Source organism: Grammomys surdaster, unplaced genomic scaffold (genome assembly GCF_004785775.1).
Source record: "Grammomys surdaster isolate TR1022 unplaced genomic scaffold, NIH_TR_1.0 274, whole genome shotgun sequence".
Lineage (NCBI taxonomy): Eukaryota > Metazoa > Chordata > Mammalia > Rodentia > Muridae > Grammomys > Grammomys surdaster.
In genome coordinates this window covers 1,022,061-1,034,410 of record NW_021604715.1, presented here as the reverse complement: position 1 = coordinate 1,034,410, position 12,350 = coordinate 1,022,061, and the positions used below count along the sequence as shown (strand labels likewise).

At 40.0% G+C, this 12,350-nt stretch overlaps 1 protein-coding gene and 1 non-coding gene across 4 annotated transcripts; both read left to right on the top strand.

Annotated features, from left to right (window-relative positions):
* Positions 1-249: 249 nt before the first annotated feature.
* On the top strand, positions 250-9,624 carry Rbmx (RNA binding motif protein X-linked). 3 transcript variants are annotated; one of them, XM_028776929.1, is made up of 11 exons: positions 250-435; positions 1,602-1,736; positions 1,918-2,024; positions 2,691-2,862; positions 3,413-3,565; positions 4,145-4,259; positions 4,343-4,468; positions 4,876-4,958; positions 5,607-6,830; positions 7,746-7,830; positions 8,405-9,624. In XM_028776929.1, the coding sequence occupies exons 2-9, from the start codon at positions 1,628-1,630 to the stop codon at positions 5,915-5,917; spliced, it is 1,176 nt and encodes a 391-aa protein (XP_028632762.1). In that variant the 5' UTR covers positions 250-435; positions 1,602-1,627; the 3' UTR covers positions 5,918-6,830; positions 7,746-7,830; positions 8,405-9,624. The 3 variants fall into 3 exon arrangements, with proteins under 3 accessions (XP_028632762.1, XP_028632763.1, XP_028632764.1); XM_028776930.1 differs by having other exon boundaries at positions 1,599-1,736; XM_028776931.1 differs by lacking the exon at positions 250-435 and adding an exon at positions 1,080-1,101.
* LOC114628963 lies at positions 1,784-1,855 on the top strand. Its single transcript, XR_003712573.1, has one exon. It is a non-coding gene; the product is annotated as a small nucleolar RNA SNORD61 (small nucleolar RNA).
* Positions 9,625-12,350: the final 2,726 nt, after the last annotated feature.

Here is a 12,350-nt window from a genome sequence, read left to right as displayed (position 1 = left end):
GCTCAATAAATTTACTTCTCTAGTCAATAAATCCGGTACACTGTTTTAGCATAAAGCTAAAAGGCATCTTGGAGGAGAATGGATGGGGGCAGGGCAAACGGTTAAAATTCTGCACCGGCCAGAACTTTAAGAGACACAGGAAAGAGGCGGAGTGACTAGTGAATGACAAAGGAGACGGCCAATGAAGAGTCTGAGAACCAGTCCCTTCCCTCCCTTCGTGCTTCAAATTCTAAGCTTAATTTCCATCCGGGTTCTTCAGCCTCGTTCCCGGGTAGTATAAAGATTGCTGTCTCCTTTGTTCGCCCTCGTTGCGCAGTCGTCCTAGCGTCATTTCTGTTCCGTTCTGAAAATCGGTAGCTGTCACTGGTGCTGCACTGCTCGGGAGGCCCCGTCTGGCGAGCTCATAGGAGCTTGAGACCGTCGCAGTCCCCTCGGGTAGGACCTTCCTTTCCTTGACCTGTTTTCCATACAGACTTGTCATGTTAAGGCTGGATATCATTTGCTTCCCGGGAGATAGTGGCGGCGGGCGCCATTTTAAGACACCCAAAGGTGTCAGCCTATTTAAAGCAGAAGGGGTGGAAGCAACACACTAAGGGGTCCGTTATCTTGGGTGCGTCTCCCGGAGGTTTGGCTGTCCCCTGTCGCTGGAGGGCGGAGGGCGCAGCTTTGTAGGTGGGGCGGGACATTCAGGGACCGCGGGAGTAGCACCAGAATAGCGTCGGGTGCCAATGATAGGTTGGTGGACTTCTCTGCGGGTTCCGCTGGTCCTCGGCAGTAGGGAGAGGAAGTCTTCAGAGTTTTCGCTGCTAGTGTCAATGCAAAAGTTAGTTCGCCCGGAGGTTGTTGGTGGTTCTGGGTTGGATCCAAGTGTCGCCATTTTGTCTTTAACACGCGGTTTTTAATGAGTGTTAATTAGGTGCCAGGACTAGAAACGAGTGTTAAGAGTGTGTGATTCCGAATTCCGTTATTTTCCAACTCTGCTACTTTTATCTTTTAAATCGGATAACAATCTTTCGTTGGGCTAGATGCGACTTGGTTCTAAGTTTTGTTCCTAAACTTAACTAGGAAATCTAAATGTGGAAAGGGCTTGCTCTTTACTTGGTGCGTCTGGCTGGTGACCTTGAATGAATAGGAAGTCTTTTATACCTTTCGCTGCGGGTTGGGGGCGGGAAGGGGGGCGGGTAGCAAGTAGGGTGATAAGTAACAGAATGTTTTAAAGATAAGAGATCAATACCTTAGCCAGGTGTGGTGGCCCTCTTCTATTAATTCCTGCACTATAAAGGCTGCAACCTTGTACTAAAAAGTAAAATACATTTAGAAGTAAAAGTAGCCTTTTCAAGTGTTGAGTAGCTGTTCATTGACTAAAAACTGTCAGGGCAGATGAAAATGGTAAATTAGGCAGGCTTTTTAAACCCCGTTAATGAAAATTGTGCTACACTGTTAGCCAAAGTATTTTAATTGGTTTTCTTCTGTACTTGAGGTTTATCAGTGTCTTTAGTTACTAAATAATAAAGATTTTAATAAAACATGAGCCATAATTAAGCTATTCAATAAACTTTGGGGACTTTCTCCAGAGAGGTAATAATATCATTTTTCAGCAGACCCCTCCCATCAGTTGAGAGGAAAAATGGTTGAAGCAGACCGCCCAGGAAAGCTCTTTATTGGTGGGCTTAATACAGAAACAAATGAGAAGGCTCTTGAGGCGGTGTTTGGCAAATATGGACGAATAGTAGAAGGTGAGTTATCGAAAATTATATGCTATATTAATATTATTAAAAGACAAGCTGTGATGAATTTGAATCCACTGATCATCTGACATGATAGTGTATTTTGTCCTCTAAGAAGTGCTGAGCTTGTTTTTTGCAAATATGCTGATTATCTTTGTTTGAATGGAAGTAACCCCCTCAACTGTTTCAGTGCTTTTGATGAAGGACCGAGAAACCAATAAGTCAAGAGGATTCGCTTTTGTCACTTTTGAAAGCCCAGCAGATGCAAAGGATGCTGCCAGAGACATGAATGGAAAGGTATGATTGTTTAATAAAAAGGTGTTCCTTGGTGACAAAAATAACTAAAGTGTTATCCAAGCTTCAGAGAAGCTCTGGAATTCTTATTTTGTGTATGTATGCATAGCCAGAGACTTTTGATCACAGCCACTACTCTCCTGAATTTTATTTTATTGTATTTTTGGGGGGTCAGTTTGACTTGATGTATATAGTTTTTTGTCTTGACTATATAGATCAGGCTGACCTCAAACTCACAGATCCTCCCCTGCATGCTAGAAATAAAAGACCGTCTCCAGTCTCTAGTCTGATTTTATTGTGATTCCACAACCAAATTTTGTGGCTAATGAGTTATTTCAGAACAGTATATAATGATGTTATGTGATATCTTGTATATCTTAGAAGCCATAAAACATAATTTGATAACTTAGCTCTTTTTGTTTTGGTAACAACTTGAATACATACTTAGACTTTTATTTTCCTAAGGAGTAGTATAGTGAATCTCTTGCATCTAGTAGAAATTTTAAGTGAATGGAACTCTATTATATATAGAAATAGTATTTCCATCATTTATCCTATGATATTTGGCAGATAAAACTTTTAAAGGGCCTATTGGAGTCACAGGGCATAGCGGATCTTTTAAGTTTTCTTTAAATCTTGATACAATTTAATTTTTTTTCCTCTTTGAAGTCCTTAGATGGAAAAGCCATCAAGGTGGAGCAAGCCACCAAACCATCATTTGAAACTGGTAGACGTGGACTACCTCCACCTCCAAGAAGCAGAGGCCCTCCCAGAGGTCTTCGAGGGGGAAGAGGAGGAAGTGGAGGAACCAGAGGACCCCCCTCACGGGGAGGACATATGGGTAATGATTGGAACTCAGGCTTGGGGTTTTAAGTTAAGCTATAGATCTACACTGGTGTGTACAGTCTTTCAAAGGCTAAAATAGCCTTTGAAATGGAGACTGACCACTGTGCTCATGACTTGAAAGGAAAATGTGGAAGGCCCAAATTAAATTACAGTGTTAAAATTATGGACCACATAGTCTTACCAAGTTAAATAAATAAATAAATAAATAAATAAATAAATAAATAAATAAATGAAGGGCAGGATTGGAGGTTACCCAGACCATTCTTTTTCCTAGTCTACAGGAGGTCTGGATTTCTGAAACAGTCTCCCTTGTTAATTGAGGCTGGTCCTGAACTCTTGTCATGCTTGCTCTTGCTCAATGGAAAACAAACCCAGCGTCCCCAACTAAGCAGAAAAGATAATGTTGTGACGCAGGATAATGTTGTGACTCACGAGCATGCACATAATTGTGTTTTTTCCCTTGAGGCAAATAGTTTTTAGTCTTTTTCTTGGGTGTTATTTTTTTAATTATTGTGTTAATGTATTTTCTTTCTATTCTAATATAGATGATGGTGGCTATTCCATGAATTTTACCCTCAGTTCTTCAAGGGGACCTCTTCCAGTAAAAAGAGGACCACCACCACGAAGTGGAGGTCCTCCTCCTAAAAGATCAGCACCGTCAGGACCAGTTCGTAGCAGCAGTGGAATGGGGGGAAGAGGTAGGTGTGACATGTATTCAAATCTGGCCTGCTATGTTGAAGCCGGGCATGGTGGTGCAAGTCCAATCCCAGCACTGGTGTGTGAGGGGTGTGTGTGTAGGAGGAGGATCGACAAGAGTTCAACACTAACGTGGAGCAACCTTTTTTTTAAATGCTTGGTCACTGAGATGACTCAGTGGGTAATACATTTGATTAAATGTATTTATAACATTTGATTAAATGTTTTTATAGCCTGTGCTATTTGAGCACAAGAACTTGAATCCAGTCCCCATTCACACACAAAAGTGGAAAAGGCATTGACTACAGAATTGTTCTCATCTACATTTGCGCCACGACAGGCACAAAAGCCTCCACCATAAATGCACAGTAATACGTTTTGTTTAAATGATTATGCTTAAGATTGATTGATGGATTCCAATTAATCTCATTTATAATTAGTGGGCACTGAAATTATGTGACTGGGAAGCTTCCTGTGTTAGCTACATAGCATATATGATTAAATCAGTTTTATATAGCCTCAGTATAACCACATTTTAGCTTGTCGATGGCTAGATTTTAATGATTACTTTTTCTTTTAAGCCCCTGTGTCACGTGGAAGAGATGGTTACGGAGGTCCACCACGCAGGGAGCCACTGCCTTCTCGTCGAGATGTTTATTTGTCCCCGAGAGATGATGGATATTCCACTAAAGACAGGTAACAGTAAAGTGCATTTTCTTTTAAGAGTCACATTGAAAGAAAGCACACCAGAAGCAGACACCAAATTTACTTTTTTATAGCTATTCAAGCAGAGACTATCCAAGTTCTCGAGATACACGAGATTATGTGCCACCACCAAGAGATTATACTTATCGTGATTATGGTCATTCCAGTTCACGAGATGACTATCCATCAAGAGGTTATAGGTAAGTGGCTACTTCTATGATTGCTTATAAGAATTTTCTGTAAGACTTCATGCCTTGAGGGCTTGAGAGGTAACTTAAGCTGTTAAAAGCACTTTACAAATATCCCTGGCTACACAAGTTCCATCATTGAAACCTGTGTAAAGGTGGGAGAGAAGACATTCTGCATGCAAAATAGTCTTTTGATCTCTACAGGGTGACCACGCCATGCTTATTTCTCCTCTCATACACAATTTTTACATTAGGCAGCTAAAAACAAAACAAAGAGATTTGAGAATTTGAAAGCCCTGTTTTGTTTTTTTTGGTTTTTTTTTTTTGCCTTTTTAGGATTGGGAAATTTTTAGAATTTTTTATGAAATAATTAAATATTTAATTTAATGTATTCTAATTAAAAATTGCTTTTTCTTTAGTGATAGAGATGGATATGGTCGGGATCGTGACTATTCAGATCATCCAAGTGGAGGTTCCTACAGAGACTCGTATGAGAGTTATGGTAAGATACCGGCTAAGGATCTTACTCTCACCAGCTTGAGGTTTTAGGTTCATGAGCTGGATTAATAGGCTGTGTGGTGCTTGCTTTTAAAAGGGACATTTGCTTGCTTTCAAGGGGTAACTTTATCAGCTGGGCTTTTCCTAGTTTTGTGAAGGGTATTTTGGTTCTTTCCTTGTTTCGTTTTTGTTATTTTGCTTTTTTTTTTTCTTTTGAGGCTGTTCGCTTGCTTTGGAGGGGATTTTGCTTGCTTAAATTGGCAGCCTTATGTGTTTTCCCCCAACAGTGAAAATACAATTTAAAAATTTTATTAACCAGATCAATATTTACCATTGCAATATGAAGGAAACTCAACAGTTCAAAAATTGCAACTTATCACTGGAAAGTGGCTGAGTGTCTACTCTAAATAACAAGCTGTCTGGAATGTCCTCTTGAAATACACAACGTCTTCAGTCTTTTCAAACAAACATTAAAATCAATCCATACCTCAGCAGATGAGAAATTCCCTCTTATGGCCAGCAATGGTAGAGTTTAAAACTTCCCAGTTGAGAAAGTAAACTTTTAATACAAAGAATTCTGTAAATTCAGATTTAAATGTTGTATATATACAATTTATAGTGTTGCCATATTACCTGACCATTGACCCTGCAGGTAACTCACGTAGTGCTCCACCCACACGAGGGCCCCCGCCATCTTATGGTGGAAGCAGTCGCTATGATGATTACAGCAGCTCACGTGACGGATATGGTGGAAGTCGAGACAGTTACTCAAGCAGCCGAAGTGATCTCTACTCAAGTGGTCGTGATCGCGTGGGCAGACAAGAACGAGGGCTTCCCCCTTCTATGGAAAGGGGGTACCCTCCTCCACGTGATTCCTACAGCAGTTCAAGCCGCGGAGCACCAAGAGGTGGTGGCCGTGGAGGAAGCCGATCTGATAGAGGGGGAGGCAGAAGCAGATACTAGGAACAAACAAAACTTTTGGACCAAAAATCCCCATTCAAAGAAACAAACAAAAATGGAAACTTTGTCATAAACTACCCAAGGACTACTAAAAGGAAAGATTATGTTACCTTTTTAAAATTTCCTGTTCCCCTTAATAATTTTTATGTTCTTGTGAGGGAAAAAAATAAGACATGTTTAATTTTATTTGCTATTATGAGTTGCTTTCAACAAGCAAATGATAGAGATGTGTAAGACTTGTTACTAGTGTTGTACTTTTCCAAGTAAAAGTGTCCCTGAAGGCCACTTCCTGATTTTTCCCAGTCAGTGAGGCAAGCAATCCCAAGATCTTCCACAAACTCTCAGCCATCTAGATGTTCTCTGGTCTCCATTGAGAGATGAATCACCCTGCCTGTGCAGACAGCTAGCCATTAGAGAGGGTTGGTTGGGTGTGCTACTTTCAGGATTTTAGGGTATCTTCCAACTGAAACCTCAAATGTTCGCAGTATATATATTAAAACAAACAAACAAACCTGAGATCCGATGCCTAGGGATGTACCCAGAAACCCAAAAAAAAGCAAATGGATACTGGCCATATTTTGCTTTTCTGACATTTCCTTGGGAATCTACAAGAACCTCCCTTCCCCTCCCTGAGTAAGACCATTTAAGTGTGTGTTAAACAACTACAAAATACTCAATAAAAAGTTTGGCCAAAATCAACCATGAAGCTGCAAAACGATGCTTGCTCTTACTGTTTCAAATTTTTGCAACTCTGTAGTGTCTCACTTTTAAAGGAACAGCTTGATTGCAAAGGAGAAAATAGATAAGCAATGAAGTTATCTCCAACTTCCTAAAGGCTTATGACTTCTAAAAAGTGAATCTGTCAGCATTCCACATCAGATTTAAAGCACCAAATGCCTGTGAAACAGCAAAGATGGTAAGCAAAGCAAACTAGTTTTTCCGTCTAAGTCGAAATTGAGCACTTACCTCCCTCATAGTCCAGTGACGCCTACTGTACTTCATGGCAATGGAAATGCCTTCTAGATTAAAAAAAAAACTTGGAAAAAACCCACAAATGGTCAATAGCATATTAGAAGTCCTCCAAATTCAACACTTGGAATTTTTTTAACGCATGTATGACACTTAGAGGCATTAATGCAGCCATTTTGTTTATCAATAGCAATCTGGGAACTGGGAGGGGGTAAATTTTTTCTTACATATTTTTGATGAAGACCTGTAAACATGCTTCATTTTGTGACTTTTTTTTCAAATTAGTCTTTTAGTCAATATAAGAAATGGCTTAGGATTGGGGTCCCCCTGTCTGACCCCTATAAGCCATTGCAAACTTGACCTTTATTTAGTTGGATGCCTGACTTGTTTTAGTTCTATGAAACTACACTGTATGGAGAAAAAAAATCTATTGCAAGTGGTCTTTAAAAAAGCAAAAAACCTGAGGCAGCATGACCCAGGTCCAGCCATGAAGTTGAAAAAGATGCTCTTGAATATAGTAAACTTGAAGACCTCCAACTAAAAATCCTTAGACTGCACTTATTCCTTCAAATGTTTTGTCGGTTCAACTTATGGATTTAACGTGGCAGTGCACCATTGGAAAAGAATGAGAATCCATAAGCCATGCAACTTAACCATTTAAGCCATTCCAGTCCATTCCAAGCCAGTGAACCTTCCACCAATTAAGAGAAGTAGTAGAACATGAAATATGCATTAAGCTGCAAGTCTGAACTTGCCTGTTCTTTCTGGAAAAAGGCGGTGGGGAGTGGGGAGCAGTTATAGGCAAGTGTTCAAGAACTTCCTTTAGAGAAATAAGTAGTTTTCATTTATGTAATTTTTGCAGGTTGAACCTAATGGTCATGTGGTCATGGAGTGCTGATTGATTCACAGTAGATAAAGCTGGCAGTAAGGAACAGTCAGATGCTCAGGTAAGTGTTGGAAGCAGTGTTTAAATACTTTGTCACTGGGTGGCCGTGGGACTGGCAAGCATTTTCTGACCTTTAATTCATCGTGAAATGTGGATAATGCTCAACTCTGGACATTCAGATGAAGTTATTTTGTCATGGAACATCTAGCCCATCCATTTTGAGTGAATGTATACAGATGTATTTTCATTTAGAGTATCAGTAGTATGGTAGTACAAGCTGTTTCTGAAAGTTACTAATAGCTCTTGCCTGCAGGACTTCTTATTAAAAGAGCCTATCTAATTAATGGTTTGCTGTGTGAGCAGTGTATGAATTGCATGCTGTTGGAGCTTGCTTATTTTCAATTGACTAGTTAAGTGATACAGCTGCTACTGCAACTTCCAAATTTCGTGGGCACAAGGTGGCAGGGTATCTGATTTTAATGTGACAAAACTAATGCTTATAGTAGTAGTTGTAATGAATATAGCCACCTTTGGAAGCTGGCACTTTAGAGCTAATACTTAAACCGAAAACCCAAGATTGAGGTACTTTACATTGTAAAATTCTCTGTAACTTGATCCCATGCTTTTTTTTGCAGAGTTGTTGAAGCAGAGGAATGCTGAGACTAAGCTACAGCAGTTACTTACCCAGTGTGCATCAGAATTGGTTTGGTACAGGCAATAGATTTTTTTTTGTCTTCAAGGGAGGGAGGCTAATAATGAAACCTAATCAGTGCTGGTTAAACCTTAATTAGGGAGTGGTAATGACTTAAAATTGACTGCAAAGAAGGAGACTAATTGTTAAGTGGAGGTACCTACCCAAGAAGTTCCGGTGACTCTTTGTAGAGGTTCAGTAGTTCCAGCAAAGTAATGGAGCAACTCTGCAATTTAGAGCTGATCACTGACTAGAGGAAACTTGAATTAGCTGGGACTGTAACTCCATGGTGGAGTGCTTGCCTAAGTACCAGTGAGGCCTAGAGTTCAACCCCTGCCAGAACACACAAACATTTCAGTCAGAAAAATTACACCTCAGTGGTAACTTTATTCACTGATGTCTGAGTTTCAGCAAGGAGCCCATTTGATGAATTGCCTCATCAGTAAGAAACATTATCAATTGTCCTGTAAAACTTAGAAGGGGAAGGGCAGTACTGGGAAATGGAAATAAAAACTGGAAACATTGTTAGATTAGTGGAGAGCATATTGGAAACAAAAAATAGGTCACTGGGTCATTGTAGTTTTATAAAGGTACTTTACACTCAGGTCTCCATCTTGGAAACGAATCATGATACAACTCTAGTTTACTTACTGCCTTGGAAACTAAGAGCCAGTAATGTAAAAGCAGATATTTTCAACAGAAGCGGGTTGAATTATAGGGTCAAAAAATTTAACTCAACTGCGATTTTTCTTAAGAATTTGTTATAATACTGTTATAGTTGAGGGAATTTCAAGACTTCAATACTCTAATCAGGCCTGGAGTGGGTTCTTCTGTCAAGACTTTTAGCCTCTTGACATTTTATGTACATTTTTTAGTTTGTCATTGTCAATACTACACTGAATATGAATATTAAATTTAAAGTAGGGAGTACATAGAAAATTTTAAGAGACTTTTTTGACAAATGATAGAATATAGAACCAGCAGGCCTAAAATCTGTAATTAGAAAAAAATTAGCCTTGATTCTTCTGGCTAAAGTCTGGTTATAGAAGAATTTGAATAATACAGTGTTGTGGTGTATTTGGTCGCTGGATGTAGAACATACGTATTATAGGTCATTTTTTGGAATGTTTTGCATTGAAACCCAATAAAACTTGAACATGTGTCTTTGTGGTGTTGGGTTCTTTTTTTTTAAGTCCTTTTTGTAAGTAGAAATTCATTTTAGGCTTTTCAGGTTTTTTTCCACCTAATTTTCCTCCCCAAACTTCAGTTCTGGGGCACTGTTGGTACAGGGACATCCAGAGTCCCTGAGATGTCTGACCACTGGCCTTCCTCTACTATGACAAGTTAAAACCTTAGTTAAACATGATGATTCAGGTGGTTTCCTTAATCCTTTACCTAAAAATGAAATGAGGGCTATCATACTTAAGAAGTCAAGGCTCATATACCAATGACTTCCTCTGTTGCATCAACCTGATTTCTTGCGTATCTTGGAATAATTTTCCCCCTTTGAGTTAGATTCCCTAAGAAAGGCTCCCAGAAGACTCTTACCTTAACAGGTATACCTAGTAACTCAGAGTATAAGATTGGGTTTTTCAGTGTGACCTCTGGGACTACCCATGTAACATGTATCATGTTCCACGATCCAGCTGGCCTTCAGAACTGTTTCTTGCTAATTCTGTTTTCTGTCTAGGTTGAAGTAGAGAATGGTTTTCCAGTGAGTTTAAATCCCAGTTTCCACATTACCACTTGTGGGGACTTTGGAGAAATTAACCTCTAGTTGATCTTTCACCTGTAAAGGTTGATAGTATGTATCCCAGATGTAGAGGAGATTGAGTTCATGAACCTGGCTCATATAGTAAAAGCTACATAATTATTAAATGTTATTATTTTCCATCAGTTTCCTCTTGTGTTATCTTCAGGGCTGGGCTTTGGAACTCAATATCTTCTGTTTCCCCTTTTGTTAGAGACTGAAAGTTCTTACAAGCTGAATTTTTTGAAACACTTTATTTCAGAGGCTTGGGGAAAAGTTGTAGAAGGTCTACACTGTCTGCTGTCCTGCGCAGGGCAGACCATTGCTAAGAGGACAAGCTGATTTTTTTTTTCTCGGTTAGTCATATTCAGTTGTTACATTATGATTAGTCCACAAGTGTTCTCATTCTGTTTTCACTTTCCTCCATCCACACTCCACCATTAGCAACTATTTTAATATCATGTATGTCCTTATGTATAAGATCTTATTAATTAAATATATATCAGGGTTTTGTTTGTTTGACAAGGCTCTATCTACATAGTCTGGCTGTCCTGGAAAGTTAGAGATTCACCTGCCTCTGCCTGCTGAGTGCCACCACACCCAGCCTTCATATTGATATTTTTGAGACAAGGTCCCCACAGAACATAGACTGACCTTGAACTGCTGACTTCCCTCTTTCTTTAGCATGTGAGGTTTATACCACACTGTACTGCCACAGAGTTTTTGAGGTTCTGGGAATAGAGCTCAGGGCTTATGTTCATGCCAGGCAAGCACTCTACCAAGTTATATCCCCAGCCCCATATTAGTCCATAGCCTTTATTCCATGCTGACACTCCACCTATATTTTGTCTATGCATTCTTCCCAGCTTGATTCATATACCTATAGGTTGTGTGTCCATGCCTGCTCAGATCATTCTGACTTTTGACTCTGGCTATTCAACTGTGGGTTGAATATGGTTGTGGTGAATGTAGAGGAAGTTAGAATCTTTCAAATTGTCCCTTTTTAAGCAGAAGAAGGCTTATTTCTACAGTCTATAGGACGAGGTGTTTTGGGTTAAGCTGGGAAAGGTCCAGGTATCAATGTTCTGTCACATGAGAGACTAAGATTCAGGTGTCATTCTTAGTTCTTCACAGCTGATATTCAGCAGTATCTGTCAGATTATAAGAAATAAGCTTCTGTAGAGCTATTGGGAAGCTCTGATTCTCAGAGCAACTTGTGCTGAACACCTGAGCTTGCAGTTTTCTTTGTAAGCACAAGTAAAAGTCAAGACTTCAAGCAATCTCTGAAGGTCATCCCTACTGCTACTATAGTGAACTTGGGATTTCAGTTGGTACTTTATGAATCACAAAGTAGCTTGATTATGATGTTCCTGTCTGCCAGACATTTGTAGCAGCTCATTTCCGCTAAGTATTGTGCTGTCTGAAGACATTGCTTAACAGACCCCATATTGTGGGTTTACCTGATCAGGCTGGATTCAAAGAGGAGAGAGAACAGAGTATTCTGTACAAAGAAAAGAGTAATGGAAGAAAAGGAAATCAAAAAGTACAGGAACACCAGATAAAATAAGAAACATTACATTACTCTAGTCGATACTGGTAGAGGTGAGATTAGAGTACCTAAGGGACCGGACAGTGGTGGCACACACCTTCAATCCCAGCACTTGGGAGGCTGGGGCAGGCAGATTTCTGAGTTCGGGCCAGCCTGGTCTACAGAGTGAGTTCCAGGACAGCCAGCACTACACAGAGAAACCCTGTCTCGAAAAACCAAAAAAAAATTTTCTTCTCTAGAGTACCTAAGGGAAGAGGACCCCCCCTACACCTTTCTAGTCTTGAAAAGCTACTGCAGGGCTGTTCTAGAAAAATCAAGGCAGCCTCACCACTTACTTAATGAAAACATGGAGAGGCATGGTTGAGACTTGTTTAAGGGATACTGGTGCCACACTAGCAGAACCTACTGGAAATCTGCTCTGGCTGCTGGAGGATCTACATAAGGAAGTGTCTTGCTGTACTGTAAAAACAGCCTATGGTTGTTTCTGGGAACTCTGTAGAGACCAGAACATATGTGCCCTGAAGGAGCGTAACCCAGACAGGCTCCTCAGGCTAGAGACGTCTGTGCTGTGGAACCAGGGAACAAAACCAA

Coding starts and splice junctions, on each gene's coding strand:
- Rbmx (XM_028776929.1), top strand. CDS start 1,628: ATGGTTGAAGCAGACCGCCCAGGAAAGCTCTTTATTGGTGGGCTTAAT. Junction 1,737..1,917: donor ATATGGACGAATAGTAGAAG/GTGAGTTATCGA, acceptor CAACTGTTTCAG/TGCTTTTGATGAAGGACCGA. Junction 4,959..5,606: donor AGACTCGTATGAGAGTTATG/GTAAGATACCGG, acceptor TTGACCCTGCAG/GTAACTCACGTAGTGCTCCA.